General features: G+C 54.7%; 1 protein-coding gene across 1 annotated transcript in view; it reads left to right on the forward strand.

Annotated features, from left to right (window-relative positions):
* Pkn3 (protein kinase N3) overlaps positions 1-1158 on the forward strand; it is a 32930-nt gene that overhangs the window by 6885 nt on the left and 24887 nt on the right. The window contains exons 10-13 of the mRNA XM_050155214.1: positions 230-305; positions 387-549; positions 717-816; positions 896-963. Of these exons, the coding sequence (XP_050011171.1) occupies positions 230-305; positions 387-549; positions 717-816; positions 896-963 (407 nt within the window). The remainder of the gene's footprint in view (positions 1-229; positions 306-386; positions 550-716; positions 817-895; positions 964-1158) is intronic.

The raw sequence follows: 1158 nt of genomic DNA on the forward strand, positions 1-1158 counted from the left end.
AAAAAACAAACAAACAAACATAAAAAGCCGGGTGGTGGTGGAGCATGCCTTTAATCCCAGCACTTGGGAGGCAGAGGCAGGCGGATCTCTGTGAGTTCCAGACCAGCCTGGTCTACAAGAGCTAGTTCCAGGACAGGCTCCAAAACCACAGAGAGCTGGAACTTGGGGCGTAGCTGGTAAGATGGAAGGTGGCCAGTCCAGGTCTTCAGCCCTGTTCATGTTCCTTCAGGTAACCTTCTGCGACCCTGTCATTGAAAGGAGGCCTCGGCTGCAGAGGCAGAGACGCATTTTCTCTAAGCGTAGAGGTATGTGGGGAGGGGACTGTGTGAGGAGGGGGCGGACTGACCATTGGGATGCTGGAACTGAACCCCATCTGCCTCCTCTAGGCCAGGACTTCCTGAGGGCTTCCCAGATGAACCTCAGCATGGCAGCCTGGGGACGCCTGGTCATGAGCCTGCTGCCCCCCTGTAGCTCCCCAAGCACAGTCAGTCCTCCTAAAGGGTGTCCCCCAACTGCAGCCTGTGGGACCTCCAGGTCTGCTTCCTCCAGGTGAGCACCCGACCCGGCTGTACTTCTCTGCTGTTTCTGTCTGTCCAGGCTCCGTGCATGTTTTGTGCTCTTCCCTGGCTCACCCTCCAGCCCTCTCTGTCCTTTGCCGGAGCTGTGCCCCTCCCACCGCAACCTGTCCGGGCTCAGACATCTCCTTCTTCTTACAGTAATTTCCTGCCCACGAAGACCCTCTCGGGAGAAGACGTGAAGCCTCCACCCAAGCCCCCTCGTCTCTATCTGCCCCAAGAAACAGCCCCGGACACTCCTGTGAGGGATTCAGGGATGGGGGCAGGCGGGAAAGTGGGCTAACATGTTGGCTCTCCCCTGAACCTCTCTGTCCTCACAGTGTATCAAACGCCCCCACATGGACCCTAGAACTGGAGTGGCGCCCACCCTGGCAGCCTCACCCACCAGGTACTCACTGGCTTGCATTGATTTATAAACTTTTATTTGTATTTTATAGATTTGTGCCTGTGTGTGCTACACGTGCATAGGGACCCAGGCAGAAGGCGGAGCACAACCTTTTGGGAGGCAGCTCTCCCAGTCCACTTCATTCTTTTTTTTTTTTAATGTTTATTTATTTATTTATTATGTATACAATATTCTGTC

The sequence above is a fragment of the Alexandromys fortis genome, unplaced genomic scaffold (genome assembly GCF_014885135.2).
Source record: "Alexandromys fortis isolate MF-2015 unplaced genomic scaffold, M_Fortis_MF-2015_v1.1 scaffold_72, whole genome shotgun sequence".
Lineage (NCBI taxonomy): Eukaryota > Metazoa > Chordata > Mammalia > Rodentia > Cricetidae > Alexandromys > Alexandromys fortis.